General features: G+C 38.2%; 2 protein-coding genes across 3 annotated transcripts; both read right to left on the minus strand.

Moving 5' to 3' along the window:
- Positions 1 to 10: 10 nt before the first annotated feature.
- On the minus strand, positions 11 to 15,800 carry lyn (LYN proto-oncogene, Src family tyrosine kinase). Its single transcript, XM_082512642.1, has 13 exons — positions 15,580 to 15,800; positions 11,852 to 11,988; positions 11,378 to 11,420; positions 10,521 to 10,626; positions 9,131 to 9,229; positions 8,909 to 9,012; positions 8,608 to 8,757; positions 7,793 to 7,945; positions 4,467 to 4,649; positions 4,249 to 4,325; positions 3,795 to 3,948; positions 2,009 to 2,140; positions 11 to 1,161 (listed from the first exon to the last, which is right to left on the minus strand). Exons 2-13 carry the CDS (start codon positions 11,981 to 11,983, stop codon positions 959 to 961), a joined length of 1,536 nt encoding a protein of 511 aa, XP_082368768.1. The 5' UTR covers positions 11,984 to 11,988; positions 15,580 to 15,800; the 3' UTR covers positions 11 to 958.
- Positions 15,801 to 17,355: 1,555 nt separating this feature from the next.
- Positions 17,356 to 21,400, minus strand: LOC309694680 (cAMP-dependent protein kinase inhibitor alpha-like). 2 transcript variants are annotated; one of them, XM_082514892.1, is made up of 3 exons: positions 21,013 to 21,400; positions 20,405 to 20,595; positions 17,356 to 19,064 (listed from the first exon to the last, which is right to left on the minus strand). In XM_082514892.1, the coding sequence occupies exons 2-3, from the start codon at positions 20,565 to 20,567 to the stop codon at positions 18,991 to 18,993; spliced, it is 237 nt and encodes a 78-aa protein (XP_082371018.1). In that variant the 5' UTR covers positions 20,568 to 20,595; positions 21,013 to 21,400; the 3' UTR covers positions 17,356 to 18,990. The 2 variants fall into 2 exon arrangements, with proteins under 2 accessions (XP_082371018.1, XP_082371019.1); XM_082514893.1 differs by lacking the exon at positions 21,013 to 21,400 and adding an exon at positions 20,803 to 21,003.
- Positions 21,401 to 22,057: the final 657 nt, after the last annotated feature.

Raw genomic sequence — 22,057 nt, forward strand, 5'->3', positions numbered from 1 at the left:
GAAACAATGCTACCTGCTGCATTTATTAAAGCTCTTTTCACATTTGTACAAAGGCATTCAATACAGCATAACAATTACTGCACTTTATTTTTTTTAAAAAGAAACATAAATCTCCTTTTAATAACAAAGCCTACTTGAAATGATGATGTGATGAAGAAAAAAACAAGCAAGAGCTAGAGCACTTCAATATGAAGTGGGGCATCAACAAGTCTCTGAAACAGTAAGCAACAAAAACAAGAAAACCGTTGTTTTAATTTAGTAAGAGCAGCTTGTGAAGAAGTAAGTTCTCATGCCAAAATAAAAATGCAGAGTAATCATAATCGTCATGTAAATCTTTTTGAAGAGAGTGGTATGGCTGAGTAAAAATGTGTATATTCATTTACCATTTCTTCTTGTAAAGTAATTAAAATTTATGAAAAATCAATGCTCAAAAACTCATAGAAACTCATCCCATCGCTTGTAAACCCAAAATATCACCACTTAAAATTTGCACTGCGTGCAAAGTGTGTTCTTAACCTACATATCATTGCTTCACAAATTCTTTGTATAATGCCTGCTGTTTGTTCAGTAACTCTCACAAACACCCTAATTATTGAAACACTTATTAACAAGACTCCAGTGTCAAAAGTACAAATAATATGATACAATTTTACTTCTGTAAAATTCCTCCAGATCACCGAGGCTTAACTGCACAAAACCTCATATTTACACACCCTGAAAATCTGCAGTAAATTATATTCTGGAACATGCAAACTATATTTTGTCCACTGTGAATATATCACACAGCTTACTGCAGAATGTATCATATATACATGAATATAAACATAGAAAATACAATCACATATCTCCAGTAGGTCCAAACATAAAGCTATTTACAAGCTGCTTGCATTATAAGATAAGATAAGATAACCTTTATTAGTTTATTATGTGCCAAAAGTCTCTCCAGTTTTGTTTCCATCTATGGCTGTTGCTGGTACTGTCCCTCTGTGGCGGTATAGAAGTCATCCAGGACACTCTGTAGGTAGTCAAATGTAGGCCTGTCTTCAGGTCTGTTCTTCCAACAGGACATCATGATATCGTACAGCTCAGTGGGACAGTTGTCGGGCCGAGGCATCCTGTAGCCGCGCTGTATTGAGGACATCACCTCTCCTTTAGTCATGCCTGCAGACACCAAATTAGTGTAAATACTGCTGGAAAGGCTTCCAATGAGAACCTTTTTGTACTCGCCGTCACATTCTCAACCCGAAGTAGAACACAAAAGTCACCAGCAGAGGGCAGTCTTTCTCAGCATAGCGCCTTACTGCTCAGTGAGGCTGGGTCATAAAAGTTATGGTTACAGTTAGCTGTGTCAGGGGAGAGGTTTATGAAGTTCAGACCAGTATAATACAATAAAAATATCAACACAAACACTTCACTCAGTCATGTAGAGACCTGAGTCTCGACAAACATATACCAGAGTCTCAATAAACATTGGCTTGTGATGCCTATGTGTTTACAGGGTTCAAAAAAGGGACTAAATTTAAATGATTTCCTGAATACATTTTATAAGTGCACAATGATTTAAATTAGCTTTCTTTTTTTTTTCTGAGTTTGCATTATTTTTAGTTATTTAAAGTGCTTTTTTTTTTACAAGTAGTATCAGCTTTTAGTTTAGCTTCAGTCATCTGTAATAACCATAAATGAATAAATATTACTTGTAAAACATACCTAATACAAACGGTTCTCCATCTGAACTCTGTATTGTTAGAATTTCCATCATATTATTGAACCCAATATTTTAATTTAATAGGTCAAGGCCCTTTAATCCATGACAATGCATTACATTTTATATAGTCATGATAAAAAGACATGGCAGGACATAATAAAAACTAACCTGGTTATCAGCAGGTCTTAAAGTTAGGTAAATTTAAGTGCAGAAGAACAGCAAAGCATGACACCATGTCATTATTTATTTACCAAAAACTAAAATGCACAAGCAGTTATCAACAGTGCTGCAGTTAATATTTACCTGGGTAAGGGATTTTCCCGTAGGTGATAATCTCATAGAGCAGGACTCCGAATGACCACATGTCAGATTTGATGGTGAAGGTGCCATAGTTAATAGCCTCTGGAGCAGTCCACTTGATGGGGAATTTGGCTCCTGTGGAATGCACACACAAACAGACACTGTGAAATTATAATTCTATTATTCCCTCACACAATCCCAAAGATCACCTGTTCTGTTTTTGTAAATGAGGTTTTAGATTCTATCTGTGTAGCTGGATTTATTTCAAAACGTCAATTGCAAATAGTTTTAGCATCCTGGGTCCAGACCAGTGATCACACGGGTTTCATAAGGTTTCATGAGTCACTTGAGAAATAGCATTCAGACACTTCCTCGTGCACTTTACTGCACAGTTACTTTAATTTGAAAAATATGAACTATGAATGATTTTTTTCCCCCCACAATTAAAAAGGCCAAAACAGGTTTTTGAAAAATTCCCACCATATAAGTTAAAAGTTAAGTAATGAAAGCGGTCATCGATGACATGGTGATAGAGTGGTTAGCATTGTTGCCTGATTCTCCTTTCATAAAAAAAGAACTCCACGTCCTCAGTGTTTCATTGATTACATTGCACAGACTCTTTTGGTAAATCCTTTCTTCATTATATTAGAAGGGATTCACCCAATACAATGCACACGACAAGCATCTGCCATCTTTCCACAAAAATTCTACTCCATTTCACTCTTGTCTTGGCTATAGTGAAATGGTCACCACCATGCTAAATGGCAAACTGACATCCAAGTCTCAGGTTTCTGAACTCTGCAGGATGTTTCTTCAGAATGTCTGTTGTTTACCACACTTTTTGTTTTTGCTGCCTAAACACTTCACTCTGTTTCAGCTGACGACAGAATCTTTATCTCATCCTTTTGTAATTCTTGAAATGCACTGTATGAAAAAAGGCAGGGTGTGGGCTGTCTTTAAGTCACTCTGGCTTCTGTCTAGCTGCTCTGCCATACGGTTCCGCTTATCAAAACGATTTCTAAAGCTCAGCTGCAGAAGCAGCCCAGTTCTCGGTCACCTCCCTGAGACTGAGACTTTATTTCTGAAGTACACAATTTGAGCATGAACCCTGTTCATTCCAAATGTTTGAAATGTCACAATCACTAAATGGTCAGTGTTTTGGAAATGGTGGTTAACCCCACACATCAGTCTCCTAGCTCGGTTCCGGTCCTCCGCTGTCCTCCAGTTTGTGGCATGTTACAGGTGTGAAATCAAAACCATACTGCGTAGGTATAAACTTTATGAAAAGACAATTCAGTTTTCCAAAATTTGACTGAAAATAGTTCTAAAACTATGTTTAATTTTTGACATTTTATTTATTTATTTTTTCTAATCGAATGATGGGGAAATGTTGGCTGTACCAAAAGGACTCCCTGCTTCATTTTAACCTTGTGAGAGTGTGAAAGGAGGTAGTGTAGTTTGGGGGCATCAGAGGTATTGGTCACTGTGGTGTGATTTCAGTGAGACAAAAGTGGAGCGACTGGTACATGAAACCAAAAGTGTCTGATTCAACATAAATTTTTGCGGGTGCTTCCACTTCTCAAAAGGGGCTTTTTGTTTCCCTATGTCACAAGCATCAAGCCAGGGTAGTGTCTCATTTGTGCTGGGAAAGCCCCCTTCCACAGAAAAAGTGGAGACGTGTTCAAATTCTCATACACACGCACACACATACACATAGACACAAACATACACGCACATACACATATATGCGCAAACACACATACCCATACATACACACATACACACTTACCCTCTCTGGCAGAGTACTCGTTATCCTCAATGATTCTCGCCAAGCCAAAATCTGCTATTTTACAAAGCAGGCTCTCAGACACCAGGACATTAGCCGCCCTGAGGTCTCTGTGAATATAATTCTTCTTCTCAATGTAGGCCATGCCCTCTGCTATCTGTAACAGAGCAAGAGGAAGGTGTGTAGTCTTAAGCATAAGAGTGAAAGGGAAAACAATCAAAACCTACATAAAACAGAAGAAATGTGAAAGAAAAATAATCACCCCCGTTACAAGCAATTACAAGCAAATAATAACAATCTGTTATTAGATTATGTGGATGGATGGATGGATGGATGGACACTGCCAGTGTGATGCTGGGACAGAACAACCTCATGTTTGAAAGTGAAAGTATGCAGGGTTCACAGTAGTGAGACAAGTGAGCAGCGAGGTCACAAAGAAGCATATTGGTGTAATCACCTGTGCAGAGAAATCAATGAGCTTGGGCAGCTGCAGTCTGCATCCTGTGTCGCTCTTTAAAAAGTCTAGCAGGCTCCCTAAAGACGAGACAGAACAGAAAACAGCGTCAGTGCTTTGCATGTCTGCATCTATGCCTATACTGGAGTGTCGACTCTGTGATTAGGCCACAAAATTTCATAATAACCAGTTTAGTTTTTCTAAAGACTTTTGGCATTTACCGTTTGCCATGAATTCAGTGATGATGTAGATGGGTTCTGTCTTGGTGACAACAGCGTAGAGCCGCACCAGCCTGTCGTGCTGCAGAGTCTTCATCATGTTGGCTTCATCCAAAAAAGCTTCAACCGTCATGGTTCCCGGCTTCAGCGTCTTCACTGCCACTTTGGTTGTGTTGTTGTAGTATGCTGAGTGGAGAACGTGAAGAGTAAGCATGGGGAAAGAAGAACTTTAAAGCATGATATGCTCTGCTACATGGCTTTGGACTGTTTTCAATGTTTCCCTGTGGAAACAAATACGTTTCCACAAAAATTTTTGAGGAAACTGAAACAACTACACCAAACAAATGCAAATTAAAGGAAAGAACGGGAAGGAAAACACTGTGTTTACTGTTTAACGTTCAGTGACAGGTGAGAAAAATATGCCATGTTGTCAAAAGCTGACCACTGATGCATGACTGGACACATTTGTTTGCATGTTACAGTGTTTGTAAAGGTGGATTTTTGTTTCCATTTTAAGCTGGTTTCAGTTATGATGTAATGCAGCATATCTGTAAATGAATATTCCACAAAACTGCATAAAGGAAACAAGAATCCACGGAACAAATGTTGGAATCTGCTGCTACTCATAACACTCAGTGTCATTACGAAGTCAGGCATGACACCCTTTCCATCCGTTAAACACCCTGTTATTGGTAATTCAGGTAGGTGTGAATATTATCTGTCACCCAGATTGAAAGTTGCATAACTTTTATTCAGATCCTGGCAGATGCAGTAACATATCTGCATGGAGTCACACAAACCACCTGCAACTCAACACCTCAAAGACTAAGGAACTGGTTGTGGACTTCGGGAGGTCTAGAGCAGGTCCACTGCCGGTTCAGATAGAGGGGGAGGAGGTGGAGGTGGTCAACAAGTACAAGTACCTCGGGCTGTGGGTGGACAATAAACTGGACTGGTCATGCAACACAGAGCACCTGTATAAAAAAGCCCAAAGCCGACTGTACTTCCTCAGGAGGCTGAGGTCTTTTAACATCTGCAGGAAGCTCCTGAGGATGTTTTACCAGTCGGTGGTTGCTGGAGTACTTTTCTATGCTGTGGTGTGCTGGGGGAGCAGCACAGCAAAGAAGGACTCATCCAGGCTGGAGAAACTGATCAGGAGGGCTAGCTCTGTGGTCGGCATGAAGCTGGACACTCTGGTGACAGTGGCAGAGAAAAGGACATTAAAGAAACTGATGGACATTATGGACAATGCCAGGCATCCTCTGCACACGGCCATAAACAATCAGAAGAGTCTGTTCAGTGACAGGCTGCTTCTCCCAAAGACAAGAACTAACAGACTTAAAAACTCCTTTGTCCCACACGCCATCAAACTGTTTAATTCCTCTCTGGAGGGGAGAGGGAGGGGAAACAGGAGGACAAAGGAGGGAACAACTAAGCTGTAGTGCCTCTTCACCTCACTGTGCAATACCTTTTGTGCAATACTTTTGTAAATAGTCAACGGTGCAATAGACTCAATACTTGAAATGTGCAATTCACTTGTATTTTTATTTTTATTCCTATTTATTCTATTTATCCCCTTCGTATATTTTATTTATATTGTCTCTGTATTTATATATATGTGTGTGTGTATAACTCTGTAACTTCTGTCGGTGCTGTGCTTTTTTGGAAATCGAATTTCCCAGAGGAACCCACCCGAGGGATTAATAAAGTTCTATCTTATCTTATCTTATCTCTTATATCTGCTTTAGATAATGCAACTGCTGCGCAAATTCCATTGCATTCATTATTTATTCATGACTTGTTGGAAGAGCTATTCTAAAGATCCTTTGGGCCACCCTTGGGTCAGGTTGTGTTAGCTTTGTTCCCTTCGAGTTATAAGATCCTGACAAAAACCTCATTTTTGTGACTTTGGTTCAAGAACAAAGGAAAAGTTGTTGCCTTACATAATGATAATAATAATATGATTTATGGGTTGATTGAATGTCACATTGTAGAGTGTAAACTGCATACATCTTTGCATTCAAACTGACGTACAGTTTGAATGCAAAGATGTAAGGTGAGTTGTGGCCAGTTTGAACTTTTATTATAACTCCCTCTGTGTATAATTCACAGAGTTTTATTGTTTCAGAGTCAGTTATGGATGTACTGCCAACTGGTAAATTTAGTCAGCGGAGTTTCTGTAATGGTAGCACTTGCTTGTTTGTTTGTTTTTTACATAATTTTGTTGTACATGTACAATGACAATAAAGTGCTATTCTATTCTATTCTATTCTATTCTATTATCCCAGACCTCAGTGCAAACCACAGGGAATACACCTCTATAAATTCATCACGTGTAGCTTTTTGAATCTAATTGTAAAGATGCTGTTAGTGATGTCAGACACAGTTGTCGTCGTTGAAGTTAAAATTATACCTCGAAGTATTGACGTAACTATCACATAATTTCCCACTAACAGAGACGGCACAAATGGCAACACACTTGTTCTCACATACTTCCCCTTATATTTAACGAAGTGAAAAAGCAGTTGTGTAAGTCAGAAGCCACAAAAAACAAAAAATCTTTGAAAAAAGCACTTAAAAGCCGTAAAACAAAGTCAGCTTCGGTTTGTTCATGAAACTGTGCAATAAAACCTTCTCTGCGGTAGCGCTTTTTACAAATGATACGCATCTATTTGTTTGTGATCATTCCTCTGAAACCTCACACGCAAATCACCCCGCGGACTCAAACATTTCCTCCACAGACGACAGCACTCATCGACACATCAATGAGATGGTCTGAGCAGAGGCAGACATGCAGGCAGTCGAGGTTTGGGGTTTTTTTTGCAACAGAGCACGGTCCTGTACCTCATGGACAACAAAAGTAGGAAGTCATTTTTGTTTTAATTAGAGGGAAATGGAACTTCCTTGTAACGCTCACTTCCCTGCGTCTGTGTTTACTGTAAATGATAGAAGGGAATTAGAAATCTTGTTCCTTCATAAAGGAGCTCATAAAAAGATATGCTCCCTTGTTACTTATCTGCTGTCTCCCAGTCTTTGATTTTCTCTTGTCAAGTGCCAAATCCATGTTAGCTGCCACTTACAGGCCGGCTGCCTTCTCGGAAATAACGCTGGGAATGTCATAGAATTCATGAGGTAATAATTAAAAGTGATAAAAGGCCACGTGCCCTACCTCTTGTGCTCTTTGTGAAACAATACTCTCGTGTATCTTAAAGGGACCTCGTTGTGGTCTTTATTTGAAGGGCTAGAGTGGTAAAAATCATTGTGCGTTCCCTTTCTTTGGCAATTTCTTCCCTTGTCAACTCTTGGACATAAAAGTCATTTCTACTCACCCATCCAGACTTCTCCAAACTGGCCTGCTCCAAGTTTCTTCACCATCTTAATAGAGTCTTTGGATATCTCCCAGGCATCCTTATCCCAAGGTTTCTGAGCTTTGGGTTTTGCACAAGGACGCTCAAGTTTACGGCACAGGCCATCCGGTTTGTCTGGAAGGCACACACACAGACAGTGCTCAGTCTTCCTAATCAATAACATAGCATGTGTAATCTTTTTGTAATGAGAAGATCAACATTGTTCTCTGATCAGCAAGTGTAGAGCAAAAGCTGGAAACCAACTAGCTTTGCTTTGCACAAACATAGGAAGCAGGTGGAGGGAGCAAAGCTGGCTCTTTTTTGTCACTTGTTTCACATTATTAGGCAAAAAGGAAGCACCCAGAGAAATCATACAGTCATTTACATACAAAGCATAATTCTACATAAGGCCACAGCTTGTATGTTTCTAAAACTTGTTTATGTGGACAAACAGAATATATGAGATTTATTAGAAGAGGTATGAGCACGCTACCCCGTGAAAAGGTTGTTAAGGAAGTTACTGTAAAAGTGGCTACAGTGTTGCTGTTTTTCCTCTACAGTATTCAGTATTTTAATAATAGATTATTTTTTATTTACAGTTTTTTTTTTACATTTATAGCATTATTAGGTTGCTTAATTTACATTATTATTACTTTATTTTTATTTGCAGTAATAAATAGTCAGTACTGTAAATGGATTTGCAGTAGAAATTAATCTTTTATTTTCCCATATAAAATAATATTTCACAGATACAACGTTTTAGTGTGAAAACAGACTTTTGGCTGCACTGTACTCACTGTGATAGTGTTTAATCATGCTGCTAATATCCCGAAAGGAGATTTTAGGAGAGATGTAGCAGCCGCCATTATCCAGCATCCTGATCTTGTAATGTTTCACTGAGTCTGTTCCCTGGGCGTCCACATCTCTGATGGACAACGAGTAACTCCCTGTGGAAAAATCATGAAGAAAAAAAAAAGAGTGACTGGTGATTCATGATCATTCAAATCAAGCACACACAATGTCACAACTCCACGTGTCCAAAGTGGAGAATGCTGCTGAATGTATGTCGGTATCTCAGAGCTACCATGGTAGCCATACCTTTTGATGTTTCACTTTCTCTGATTAGATAAGCGCCTGGCTTGTTCGCCGGTGCCAGCAGCTGCCTCTCTGCATCCTTCCTTGTGATGTCCTTGAAAAACCAACTGCACGGAACAAAAAACATAATAAATATTTGGTAACATACATAATGTTGATGCTGAATGCAAAAATGAATAATGTAATCTGAATAACATGAAGTAATATTAGGAAACAAGTACATACTCCTCTGTCTCCATGGTGTCAGCTTGAGCCACATAGTTGGACGGGATGAATCCCTCTTTGTCGTTTACCAGAGACTTCGCTTTCCACCACTCACCATGTCTGTCAGTTCATAAATATACATATACATTTTAGAACAATCATTTGCATTGACAGAGATGTTCTGAAAAGGTCTTGAAAGATGATTTTTTAAAATTAAATTCCATCGTTTAACTTAGTGTAATTCCTATATTCAGAGAAATATTATTTCTGAACTGAAATGCTATTTTGTCTCATGGGCAAGTAATTTAGCCTAAAATACATTCACACATTGCAGAAATCTTTTATAAAACGTATATGATATTTTTATAACAAAAATTTTGCATTAACTGTTTAGTTTACAGTCATTTTCATACATCCTCAGCCTCATTTTCAGAGGCTCAAAAGTTACTGGACATCACAGAGGAAGAAGACATAATATCTGAAATTGATTTACCAAGTTAAACTTTTATATTTTGTCACTGTAATTTCAACTATGAAGCCAAAAGAGATGTCTTTGCAAGTGAAGGAGACCATCATTAGTCTGAAAAAACATAATAAGCCTATCCGAGAGATGGCACAAAACTTTAGCAATGGCTAAATCCTAAATTAAGCGCATGCTGAAAAGATTGTTCCCATGGTTGAGAAAAATAGCTTCACAACCAAGTCAAGAAGAACACGCAGTGAGGATATTTGTATAACTGCCATAGTCTGCAATTGAGAAATGGCTTTCTAAATGAAAATATAGAGGGTTCAGAACACTCAGGGAGTGTCACTGGTGGGATAGATTAAGCTTGCCACAAAAGCTAAACAAAATTTGGACAGATGAAACAAAATATAGAGAAGGAAGGAACCAGGCCATGATTAAAAAGAATAAAAAGAAATTTGGGGATTTTTTGCTTTGAATTTTTTGAGTTGGGAAGTGAAGAGAGAAGCCATCTGACGGACTGGGGGAGAGGACAGGGAGACAGGGGGCCTGAAAGCTGAAGGCTTTTAAATATTCTAAGAACCACAATAAAGTGCTTTACTGGGATGATGTGGTACGACGAGGTCTTTAACATAAGACAGGACCTGATCGTCCAGCACTTTCAATGTGAGGAGAAGAATTTTAGATCGGCATTAAACAGAGAGCCAATGAAGAGAAGCCAATATGGGAGAAATACGCTCTCACTTTCTAGCCCCTGATTAAAAATCCAGACTACAAAGAATTTTTATTCAAATAGTAAAAAATAATCTTTATATGTAAAAGGGTGTCAGTTTGTCTATCTAAAACTGGGGGGCTATATATAACAGTGGAAGTGATTCTTGCCATTTGTAGAAATGATGACACATTTTCTGAGAATGAATCAGTATACCATAAATACCAGACACTCACTCTTCTAGAATTTTCATCTTTTCTCCCTTCTTGAATCCTAAGTCATCAGGATGTACAGCTTCATATGGGAAAAGGGCAACCACTATTTTACCCACCCCCTTTTGTTCTGAAATAGGAAAGAGAAAATTGTCATCATTTAACACATGCAAATAGGCTCATAGATCAATACAAAGGTTGTTCTATTTTTAAACTATGTAAAGACACGGGGGACAACATGTACAGAAACATCAGACAGAAGCAATTATAGGGCATGCACCTAGCTTATCAGTTTACTCAACCTACTTATAAGTAGCTGTAGTCTCAATCAGTAATGACTAATGATAATTTTATGTTTAAATTGCAACTTCGTTGGATGTACTTAAACGCCTTTGTGTACATTGCTAAGATAAAAGAGTTTTAATATAATGCGGAAAATTACATGGTCAAATGTAGTGACTAGCCTTCCTATAAGGATCTCTTTTCTAAATAAAAACTATCATAACTAAGATTACTTTCTATTTTAACCTATACTCATATATTTGACTGGTTTATTTATTCTAAAGTTTAGCTTTAGAATAATTTTCTTAGTGAATTTGCTAAATTAGTAAATAAACCTTGAATCAGTCAAAATTTGCCGGTGAAATCTCAAAATGAGTCAAAGTTAAAAAACTAACAAAAGAAGATGAAGATTTTGTCTTTCATGACTATGAGGACTTCTGGGGCCTAACTGTTTCACTATACATACTTTGAGGTGAGTGAATTCCCTATTACCTTAGAAGCTACCACATACAGGTGTTACCAGAAGTACGGTATAGTAGTACGAAACAATGAACAGACAGCAGATAAATAAACAAAAAACAAGGAAGAAAGGGTCGTACCCTCCATTTTTTGGAACACCTGACCCGGTAACAGTGAGTTATTCTGCAAAAGGAAACAATATTAAAATTACACAGTGTCATTCTATCATCATTACTTCCATTATTTTAAGGCAGACATTATTTACATAGAGATTTTTGCACAGACTTTTGTCATTTCCTTGTAATAGATGTCATCTTTTGCAAATGGGAAATTCTATTAGGCAGGAAACATTGAGCAACTTTTTTCAAAAACAAAAAGAAAGGTCATATCTTTGATGCAATATGTAAAGAAAACTGAATCATTCTGTTCTTCATACAATACAATAATGACGAAAAAACCAAATGACGATTATAAGTCAATTTTTGATTGAATGAAAACAATAGCATGCTTTCCATTTATGATTTGACTTTTTGTTATCTAACGATTTTGTTGCTGTTAACACTCAACCACACTTGAGATTTGAGTGTAAGGTCCACCCAAGTCTTACTACTTACCGTGTTGACTTTTGGATTAAAGGTGGGGTCTCTAACATAGCGTGACTGTTCAGAATGGACAGCATGTTGGCCCATTTTTTGGTCCACACCTCCGCTCAGACCTTGATTTAGCGTGGATTTCATGCAGCCCATTCTGTCTGCACGAGGAAGTGAGAAAAAGAAAGATTGAAAAAAGCTGTTACAAATATACCATTTACACCTGCTGAAAAAACACAATGCGTATAAAGTGTGGCAGCAGACACCTGTGACTCTTCAGTTCTTACATGTGAAAATAAAGATCCAAACTGGTGTCATGTTTCCAGTGTTATTTATAAGTTCAACATAAAGGGGAAGATAACAAGAAGTGAGAATAATAAGTTGTTTCACAAAAACAAACTGCTGCACATGTGCAAATGTAACTGTAATAACTCCACGGCAGACCTGTCCTCGGTTCCATGCTTTTCAGCATCTTTATTATCACCGTTGCTGTCCTTGCACGTGGCTGCAGCTTTGCAGTTCGCAGTCAAACACACTAACACCAACCACATCAGGACCTATAAGTGAATGTGGCGTGATTGCTCATGCTGTCCAGCTGCCTCCCTCGCAGCCGCACCACACCACTGACTGTACTGACTTTTATACTGCACTCTGATTTACATCTTATGGGAATGTCACAGGAAAGGTGCAGCACCACTTAGCACCAGATATATAAAAATAATGATGTCGACCTCTAACTGGATTGTTAACATAATAGGGGTGCAAAGGCATTGCTGAGTAATACTCTTTCAATCATACATCAAAAGGTGTAAACAAAAAACCCAACTTTTATCATATTTATATGGGGAAGTATGTCCAGTACGATGGGTGTTTTTTTCCACCATTTTGCTCAAAACACAGACTGTTCTGTCTACAATGCATTTTAATTTCTTGCTCTGTTTTTAGGGATGTTTCAGTGACCAAGTAAGCTGCTGCTGTCTTTGCCACTTTCAGGAAAAGAGCTTTCAGTAAAAACGAGAAGCAGAACAGGGAGGATTTGATGATGCAGTGTAGCCAAAATAGACTTGAATGAGACATTCTGCTACTTCTGCCTCTATATCCATAGCATTAGCGTCTTACAAGACCTGATGAGGTTTTACATGCACAGGTTGTGGACTGAGCACACGCTTTGTATCATTTATATCAGACCTGGGTGGGTTTAAAATACATATAAGTCCAAAATGCATATCTTCATTTGTGAGCTTTGAATGCCACCTTCAAGCTTCTGGCAGAGCCATTATTCACCATTAAAGCTTATGCTAAGCTAGACTAATGACTTGCTGGATTCAGCTATATATTTAACAAGATTACAACTGGTAACAGTCTTTTAATCTAACTTTCAGCAACACCATGGTAACCAATGTTTCCAGTAGTCTAAATGTCATTAGCCATGGCACTTCTTACACAAACTCTAATATTTCAGGTGAAAAATTCTACGTTTGTTGAGTTGAGTAACTTTGAGTTACTGCTGTAACTCAACGAAAATTCAATAAAAATGTGAATGTCTCAAAGTAGTTCTTTAGAAAAAAATATGTCACAATGTCACTGCTGCTTCCCTGTATTCTGACATGGCTGCAATTTATCCAATGGTGGTTTCTGTTCAGGGAAATCAAACATGTATTGCTGCAGTTTGCTGCATTGTTTTTTCTTCTTTTGACTTTTGTGTGGGTAGCTAACCAGCATGAAGCCCACCGCCACCAATGTGCACTTGCTTTCTACATGCGCACATACTGACCACATGCCCACAAAGATGACAAAGTCGCAAAGAAAAAACAACATCTTTTTAACTGGTGATGTTGGTTTTTATGAGAGAGAGGTGTTATAAGTTTTAAAATGTATAAAAGTCAAAAACATTAAAAGTATGTATCTCCTATATTGTAGTTTTAAGGACAAACAAAGTGATATTTGTACCTTGAGTTTAACAATTAAAATATTTTACAAAGGTAATGTGTGAACATAAAAAGGATTTTTATATATGAGTAACTGTCTAAATTAAAACTAAACTTCCTATGAGCGTGAGAAACACCACCTTTAAAACCATTTATACTTAGATTGTCAAGCAATATGGCTTAAAAGCACAAACATATAAAGCACTAAAATTAAACCAGGTCAAATCAACTTTGAGTGCTTCCCTACAGGGAAAAAAAAGGGGAAAAAAAGAACAAAACATGTTGCTGTAGAGCAGAAGTGCACGTTGGTTTTTAACATCTGTTATTCAAAGTACAACGGAAAAATAAATAAATAAAAAGCTTCTGTCCTTCTCCAGGAAACTAAAGTGCACAGCTGAACTGCAGAGAAAAGGGGAACATGTTCAACTAGTCCTGTAGGTCAGCAAATAGCCTTTTAAAATTTTTAAAAAGCTAGAACAGAAGTTCTAAGGAGATGAGATATTCTTTGATGAATTGTGTTAGGGAAGTCAGAAAATAAAACAGGACAAAACAAGAAAGAAAACCCCCACAAAAAATGAATTAGCGTGGGTTGTTTTGTTTTTTTTTTGTTTTTTTTTTGTTTTTTTAGTGCTAGCTAACATGCTCTTCATACTGGCGCTAACATGTTGATTTTGCTAATGCTAATGTACGTATGCTAATTGGAGAAAGCACTGCTTAGGCTGGCAGAAATATTATTAGGTTATTATATTGAGGCATATTAGGTTTTCGACCAAGCCAAACAGCTTAAATGAAATTTTGACTTGATAACATTATTATCAGTAATAGTAAGGTAGTACATTTTAGGGAAGAAAATATGACAAATCCCAACAATAGGGTTCATCTGGAAATATTTGATCTGATACCAAAGTTTTTCTTTACCAACACCAAAACCTTGCATTCTGCATGCTAAAAGCATTTACTTCTGTTGCTTCTAGGCTGCCGGTGATAGCAAAGCACAGCTATCCTACCATATAACGTTAAAAATAGTTAATATCTTATATTCATGTGGAAAGACTGAGTGCTGAATAAAGTTGCTGGACCTAGCTGGCCTGAATTGAGTTGTTTGAGTAGGGGGTGGGGGGGGGGACACACCATTAACCTAATGCAAATACAAAGCAAGCACACCTGAAAACCAGCCTACAACACATTTGTGAACTGAGATGGCAGGGAGTAAATGTAAAGAAAATGGTAAAACCATATTTTTCTTGGTAGAAAAAGGTCAGTGAATGCATTAGCCAGCGGTTTGGCAGGTTTGCACAGGCTTGTTTTGCACTTTGTTGGTTCAGTGCCTCTGTTATATTTTTAACTTGTCAGCAAACAGCCGGAAACTAGGGGTCTGAAAGGCTTAAGGGCACACACGCATGATATATTGGACTATGACACACACACACACAGACACACACTTCCTCCTTTTGCAATAGACTGAGGAAAAGTCTGGATACGTCAATAAATGCAGTGAATTTTAATGTTTAATCCGTGGCTATACCATACATGAAACCATAGGAATAAAACTTTTATAATAGAAAATAAAGCACTGATTTTAAACATGTTGCACTGTAGAGAATTTTCCTTAAACTAATTATACTTAATGTGAGTTATGATTGTGCTTAATGAATAAAGCGTCCACAAAAACACAGAACAAAAAAAAAATCAATTTAATAAAACTTCTTACATTTACTTTTTTCCTACTAATAAAAAAAAGTTACATACACTTTTACCTCTCCTAATGCGTCTGTGTAAACCAAGCATGCGTCTGCCTGATGTCACTTGGACATTACAGCTTACCTGTCTCAGTCTGTATCCTTGGTTAAGAAAACGGTTAATCCAAAATGTAGAGCCGTTTCACTCCTCAGCTACGTCCTCTCTGTGCTTGACATGGAAGTGGGTGACACATGCAGTGCGTTGGTGTTGAGGTGGTTTGACAAGTGGGTCAGCTGGCCGACCTGGACTGTTATACCAATGAGTGAATGAGGAACTGGTTGGGGATTTTTCTTTCTTAGTGAAACTTCCTGGTACAATTGTCTAATGATTATTTGCATAATCAGCACTGCACACACACACACACACACACACACACACACACACACACACACACACACACACACACACACAGAGTGAAAGAGACTGAAAGACACAGCAGACAGATGGCCTTTCAGCGCTACACGTATGGAAATACTATACGTTTAACCTGAAGTGGGGGAGAATTTTCCAGTGTGTCATAGAATCCCTTTAATTTAATCTAATCCTCTTAAAAAATATTTTTAAAAATTCCTCTCATGTCCTTTTTAGAAAAAACAATAATTAAATAAGTCATTCTATACACATATATATATATACATTAGTTGTTCACAGTTGAAGTCTAATGCACGTTTCATAAATTCTCCCACAGTGCTACCTGCTGGTCAAACCGCAGGCGTACAGCAGCACAGAAGACTTGCATTTTCCCTCTTGTCCAGTTTATTTCACTTTGTTTGACACGGAGAGTAGAAAATACGGTTATGCACATTCAGACAAACATCTACAAATTTCACAGAATCATGCACCTGCCAAAATCCAACATGCTGAACAGCTGCATTTACACAGTCTAATTTGAAACCAGAGTGAGCCCCGAAACAGTTACATGGCAGTTTACAATCTAAACACCTGATTGAGTGAGGATTACAAAATAAACATTTATAGCTACATTATCTTCAGTATGATTGACTTACTGTCAAGCTGGAGGATTACAGGAAGGTTATAGTTCGCAAAAATGGTGAAGAAAATGACAACACAGAGTTTTGTGCATGCGTGGTGGTCTGTACAGATGATAACATCAGCTAGCTATTACACACAGTAGCAGGAACATAGCTCAGGCTCAGTGTCAGAAAACAAACAAACAAACAATGTTATAAATCCTGGAAGCTCCGCGGTGTATTGCATATCTACATTTAAGGAACAGTTTGACATTTTGGGCAATGCACTTTCTTAGTGAACTGATGACAGATGACAAGATCAATCTCTTAACAATGTAGCTGGAGCCTGCAGATAATTAGCTTAGCTGTCAAGTATAAAGAGTGTTTATTATGCTAATTTGCAGCTCACTGGTACACTAGAGTAGTGTTGCAAGATTTATGATTTTTAGAATCCTTAATTATCTCATAGAGTTGGTTACGCACTCCCTGGAGGTCACGTCGCCTCTCATCCCCCTGCACGCTAAAAAGTGAAGGTAATGTGGGGCCAGTGTATTATAATGTGAAGCCAACAGCTCTGATCCAAGCAACATTATGTGACAAAACAGCTCATCAATGCCATATATGATATTACATTATACTATTTTAACATGATTCAAATGCAACAGGTTTTTATCAGTGACCTGTGTGCATATCTGACAGTTAGCAAAATGTAAGATTTGGGTGAATTTTTTTTATGCTAATCTTTTAATTGTAACCTGTAAGGACGTTTCTGTTATCTAATTCATTTGTTTACTTCATATTAGTCAATATGTCCATCTGCAGGCCACCTCAGCGCTAACCATAGACCAGACAACATCACCCATATGTGTCTGAATTCCTACTTTAAGCATTTCTGTCATCACTGTCTTGGTCTTTTGAAACTGGAGGTTAAGAGAGAGGATTGGATGTCAGTGTGAAAGCAAACACTCAGTGGTTAACGAGTTATTAGTCAGTGAGTAGATCCTAATAATCCTTCCGAGACTTAAAATGACCATAATTTACAAAACTGACTCAGTGTTTTATCTGGTATGACCTGATATGAGGGGCTGAGCCCATAAACACAGCAGGAAAGTTTTTAGAGGCCATGTCTGGGGGTCATTTTCCACTAAAGACCTCAATAGGACTAGAAATCGTCTTGGAACAGGGGTATGTCATAACTTCGTGTCGGTGTTGTTCCTGCATCATCTGGGATCAACATTGCAACTGACCAGTCATGTTCTTGTGATGTCATAGCTTTACAATGTCAAGAAAAAAACAACTTTTGGATCAAATGGTAAAAATTTCAAGTGCTTTACTTATTATTTAAATACCATATATTAAATAATATATATATATATTAAATAATTATAATAATAACTGTATTATCAAGTTAGGTTTGCTGTTAGCCAAATGACTCGTGGTTTACTAGTGACAGTTTTTAACAGCATTCACTAGCTTCTTAGCAAGTGCTAACTGAATGCTCAGTTGCTATGTTAATCCTGGACCAACAATATTATTATGATGTACATAAAACACAGCACAGAGACATCAGATTGAGATCTTGCAACCACATCTATTGCCCCCTGGTGGCTATTAAGACAAACTCTAGCTACATGCATTATATAGCACATAGACATTTTATCATTTCATTAGCAAGAAAGTGAAGAAATGCATTTACAAAAATGTCAAACCATTCCTCAAAGGTCGTGATAATGAAATTGTTAAAAAAAAACCAAAAAACCCTTTTGTAAGTATAAACATTTTTTTTTAAACATGTATATCATCAATCTTTAATCACTGAGCGACTGACATTTAAACTGACTGAAAGTGCAATATTAAGTAATATTGGTGTCAACAGACCACAAGGCTACTGCTCTGTTGCATCCTGCTGCTTTCTACAGTACAGAACAGTGAACACACTCTTCAGCATATAAACAAGAAGTCAAACCGCAGCATTGTCCTCTCAGGTTTACTTCAGCCCAATCCATTTTCCTCTGCAATATTATCAACTTAGCGTTAGCATAAAGCCATTAACTGGCAGTACAATCTATCAGCACCACTACTTCTACAGACATGCTACTCCCACTGTGAGCCATTACTTCAGCACATGGTCTTACAAATTGCTTCAACTACTATAAAACTCACAAAGGAGCCACGTCTATTTTCTTCCTGTATTTCAGTCCCCCAACCTATATTGTTTAGTAACTAAGACTGAAAATAAAATTAGCTTTACAAGAGCTACAAATTGGCCTCTCTGCTTACCCCCGATTCTGAAAAGCACCCTGCAATCAATCTGTTATTCTAGTGCACAGCAGAGCCACACTGGGTGTTCACATTACAGCACTTCTCGAGTTGAATTTGGAAGACTGTGCCCTGCTTGAAGGCATATCAGCAGTGACGGTACTACCCTCCAGCCACCAGCCCACTTTGGACAAACAGGTTCATCATGGTGGGAGCCTCACTCCATCCTGCAAATCTCTGTCTGCGGGCTGGAGTGTGCTGCAGGTTAGCTGTTCCTCTGCTCCGCCTCCCTCTGAGCCGAAGAGGAGGAGCTCTGGCTGTCCTCAGTGTCGTCTCCATCTACAAAAAAAAAAAAAAAAAAAAAAGAAAGCAGGTTAGAACACCACATTAACACAATGACAATATTTTCTGAACACTTTCTGGATGCTATCAGCTGTGTAATTATTGCTTTAAAAAAAAAAAAGAAAAAAAAAAAGAGTAAAATACACCATAACATCCACTGTTTGCAATAACTTATCTCTTCTGCTAGATGTGTTCTTCAACTGGAACAACCACTTCATTTGTCCTCGCCCTCTTTATATAACCAAAAGATAATTACTTCTCCTGGTGGTAGGAAGTATAGCAGGGCTCATTTCTACCTTTGTTTGGGTTAGTTAAAGTACAAAAATAATGATTTTAAAGTTTTTAGTGTAGGTCGGTGCAAGGAGCACCCTCCAGAGCTGAAAAATGAAGCCAACAAGGGAGTGGCAAAAACTGCAGTTCCTCCAGGTGGCACTAGATGAGGTTGACTCTAAAAGTGAGTACACTCAAAGATGGCTTTGATCTCCATGTGTAGTTTTCCCATATTTTATAACTCATCCACCTGCATAACTGAGGCAGCTGCAGCTGATCGCTGCCTGCTAGGACACGTCCACTGCTCTGAGTCCTTAGACTGGACCTCCTCACTGTGTGTGTTGTTGTATCCTTTTGGAGCATTTATCTGATCACTATTATGGTTTGCTATTTGGTACAGACCACCTCAGAAGTTTGGCTCTCATTTTCACAGTGAAGACTAAGCATTACCTTTTCAGATCCTCTGGACTTCCTCGGGATGGTGCATGGCTTTAGATGTGTTAAGGCAGCATTACTTTTCAGCTTTCCGTTGAAATTGAAAGGTGTTAAATTTGTTATAGTTTGTATAAGTTCTTAAGATGTTCTGTAACTTCTATTTTCCTTACTTTTTTTAACCATGTCCTCATATGTATGTTCTCCTTGTATATATAGATATATGCCTATTTATCTATTGCCTATTTAAAAACTTTTTTGGATACAGAGACTAAAGTGAACCAGAGTCAAATTCCTTGTTTATGTGCACAAACTAGGCCAAATAAAAATTATTCTGATAACCATCTTAAACTCCTGCGTAGATGGTAGATGGCTTCTCCTCCCTGAACCTGATTCTGCCAGGTCTCTTCCTGTTTAAAAGAACTTCTTTCTTCTCACTGTCGCCAAGTGTTTGCTCACAGAGGATTGTTTGATTACAGTAGTAGTACAGTAGCATCTTTACCTTGTTGTAAATTGGCCCTATATAAATAAAACAGAGTGGAATTTATATACAGGATTTTGTGCGACCAGACAATTAAATTCTGATTCCGATCCCAGGGGTGGTACACCCCAAACAAATCAGTGTAGCGTATTACCTCCTCCTCCTGCGTTGATGTGCAGCTGGGACAGAGACAGGGTGAGGGGCATCTCTCTTCCCTCAGGGTCGGTGGGACTCTGCAGGATGTCATGCAGGGCGTTCCTCCGGCCCGTCCTGCCAGAAGCGATGAAGTCTGCGTATGTGGCCTCAACATCAGACATCGCTCACGCATTGTTCACACAGCAACACCTACAAGAAGAGCAGCTGTACATTTACTCTCAGTGGTTCACCTACACACACCACAGTGTGTACTTTTGCAACTCATTGTGTAATGCAGGGTTGCTTGAAAGGTCTTGTGATATTATGATAGTGCTACTTTACAAACGACACGAAAAGAGGCAATAAGGATACCATGTGTTGTTTCAATAAGTCAATTCAACCATTAAATATCTGTACCTGCGCAGGGAGGCACGTGTGTCAGTGTTCTCTGTCTTAAGCCTGAACAATCTTGTGTCATTCATTTGCACAGCTATTCGGTCCTTTGGTAATCCGGCCATAAAGCAGGCCTTCAAGTCCTCAAGTCAAGAACCAGGTGAAGTCCGTCTACCACAAAAACACGTGACAGGATTTCGTTCCGTTTAAGTCCGGTTCTCAGTATTTCCTTACCTTCAGTGATGACGTATCTGTTGGAAGAACTCGGCGCTACATTGTGTAGGGAGGGAGGGACTTCACTCAAAGCAGCACAACGGGCCCGACATCATATCAAACGACCAAACAGAACAAACAACACAAAACCAAAGGAATAAACTACAAGTATATGTGGCCAAAAAACCACCGAAGCCAAGCAACGAGACTTCGGTACCAACACAGTGAGATTACGCTACATAGCGCGATGTGCCCGGGCTTGAAATCACCGAATATCAATCACACCAGCAGGACGGTTTGAAAAGTCCTTAATCTATTCTCCATGGCCGCCGCATCTTCCTCCTTCGCGACCAATGAGCAGACGGCAATCCGTATCTGATCGCTCATTGGACAGCGGGCACAAAAGGATGAGAGGAGAGAGCTCTGAGCAGCACCGATGCTTATGATGTGTTTCACGTCACCTCGTAAAAATGACAACCAAAACACTAAACTCAAATATATCCATTATTTAACATAGAAAATAAATACACTATAATGTAGGTTCATTCGAAATTTATTCAGTGTTAGTTCTTTATAAAATTTTTTATTGTTATTTAAATTATTATTTTATTTTTTATTCTTAATAAAAAAAAAAAGAAGAATAACATTTATGAAATGACTTTCGTTTATCATGCAACATTGAATGCCTCAAGCTTTTTGTTGTGAAAGGCTTTTACATATCCGAGATAAAAATGACAATATTTTCTGAGACTTTATGGACAAAAAAAAAGAAGATTAATTGATTCATGGAAATAATTAATTATTTATTGAAAAAAAAAGTTAGCTGCAGTCCAATTTTTTGTTTTTTATTAAGGTAAATGGCCTATATTATTTATCAAATATTTCCAGACATAAAGCACTCTTTTTTTTCATTTTAAACAGTGAAGACTAGAAAGAAAATATACTGAAAATATACACTCACTTGCCACTTTATTAGTTACACCTGTCCAACTTCTTGTTAATGTAAATATCTATCGCATGTAGACATGTGAACGTGGACAAGAAAACCTGCTGAATTTCAATCTGA

The sequence above is a fragment of the Aulonocara stuartgranti genome (genome assembly GCF_965226115.1).
Source record: "Aulonocara stuartgranti genome assembly, chromosome: 18".
NCBI classification, from domain to species: domain Eukaryota; kingdom Metazoa; phylum Chordata; class Actinopteri; order Cichliformes; family Cichlidae; genus Aulonocara; species Aulonocara stuartgranti.